This window comes from Gavialis gangeticus, unplaced genomic scaffold (genome assembly GCF_001723915.1).
Source record: "Gavialis gangeticus isolate Ggan-Ray unplaced genomic scaffold, GavGan_comp1, whole genome shotgun sequence".
Classification (NCBI taxonomy): Eukaryota; Metazoa; Chordata; order Crocodylia; family Gavialidae; genus Gavialis; species Gavialis gangeticus.
This window is the reverse complement of record NW_017729033.1, coordinates 20,202,193-20,203,573: the sequence shown is the minus strand read 5'-3', so window position 1 is coordinate 20,203,573 and position 1,381 is coordinate 20,202,193. Positions and strand designations below refer to the sequence as shown.

General features: G+C 43.8%; 1 protein-coding gene across 4 annotated transcripts in view; it reads left to right on the top strand.

The window, feature by feature from the left end:
- The window catches only part of ZFYVE28 (zinc finger FYVE-type containing 28), a 403,791-nt gene that overhangs the window by 282,315 nt on the left and 120,095 nt on the right, over positions 1-1,381 (top strand). For all 4 annotated transcript variants that reach the window (XR_002099255.1, XR_002099254.1, XM_019526250.1 and 1 more), the window contains exon 4: positions 573-775. Coding sequence is in view for 2 of the 4 variants with exons in the window: in XM_019526250.1 (XP_019381795.1) it covers positions 573-775 (203 nt within the window). In the remaining 2 variants the exon portion in view is untranslated. The remainder of the gene's footprint in view (positions 1-572; positions 776-1,381) is intronic.

Below are 1,381 nucleotides of genomic sequence, written 5' to 3'. Positions count from 1 at the left end.
CCCCTGCTGCTCCAGCCCTTTAAGAAAAAAAAAAAAGAAACATTTGTTAGTGTATCAAAATAAAGGTTTACCTATAAGATTTCTATGAGCTGGTCAGCTAATGCACTGGCTAGTGCATCACATAAAGCTTTACTAGGAGCAGAATTTCCTTTCTTTTTTTTCCAAGGAGGGGTTTATTTTTTCAATATCAAAATAAAGAAATCAGCTTCTGCTGCTTGGCCTCTCCTAAGCCTCTTCCCCTCAAAACTTTTTTTTCCTGCACACATGGCAGCTACATGCAAAAAGTCTTTCACTTTGTTGGTGGGGATTGCCTCCTCCTATCTCCTTCCCTTTTGTCATGGGCCACCCTACTACTCCCAGGTCTCTGAGGGCAGGCAGTTTATGGCCTTTTCAGGACCACATGACCTCCAGGTGCTCACCTGATCTCTGGCCTCAAATCCACTTGGGAGCCAGTAATTAGTCAGAGGTGGATCCAAGCCCAGCTCCCTCTACGTGCCATCTATTCCTGTGACTTTCTCTTGCATGAAGTATAACTTAATTGCTTTTTCCTCTTTAAAAAATTATTTCCACAGTGCTTGGCTGCTGGTTCAATTATTATGAATCGTGAAATCGAGAGTATGGCTATGAGACCATTGGCTAAGGATCTGACTCGTAGTCTAGAGGAAGTAAGAAACATAATTCGTGACCAGGCCCTACGGGATTTGAATCTTTACACAGAAAAAATGAGGGACTCGCTCAGACATTTTGATATTCTTTTTGCTGAATTTGAGTTAAGGTAAGCAATTCAGAATACATGTACCCTGAACATTACCTCATGCAGCTATACTTTTTTTTCAGAGATTTTGAATTTCTTGAATAAGATATAATTTTTATTACAGTGCCATATCCTCCTTGCTTTCAGTCAAATAAAATGCTATAGCTACTTGGCAGTCTGGATTTGCAGTCTCTAAGTATGATGTAATCTACATGTTGGGCACTGACATATGGTATTTGAGGGAGATTTTCAAAGGCACAAATACAAGTCAAATCTCTCTCTTAATGTTGTCAAAAGAAAGGAAACAAATAAGAGAGGACATGATAAGGAAGTGTACATGGTAATGAGTGGTTCTCAATGGAGTAAAGGACGGTGGGGAGGACCACACTGTCCTCACCTTCTCCCACTACCAGCCACTTGTGTGCCAGGCCAAGGCTCTTCCCTGCTGCCATGGCCCAGCCACTGCTGCTCCCCTCAGGCTTCACCCAGAGAGGAGGTGGGGTGGCGGGCAGTGTCGCCTGTGCTCCCCTCTTCTTCCCCCACACCCCATAGACTTGCCTGTGGGGAGCTGCTGGAGCTGCTTTCCATGTTACCTGGCTACCATGTGCATATGTGAGTGCATGTATG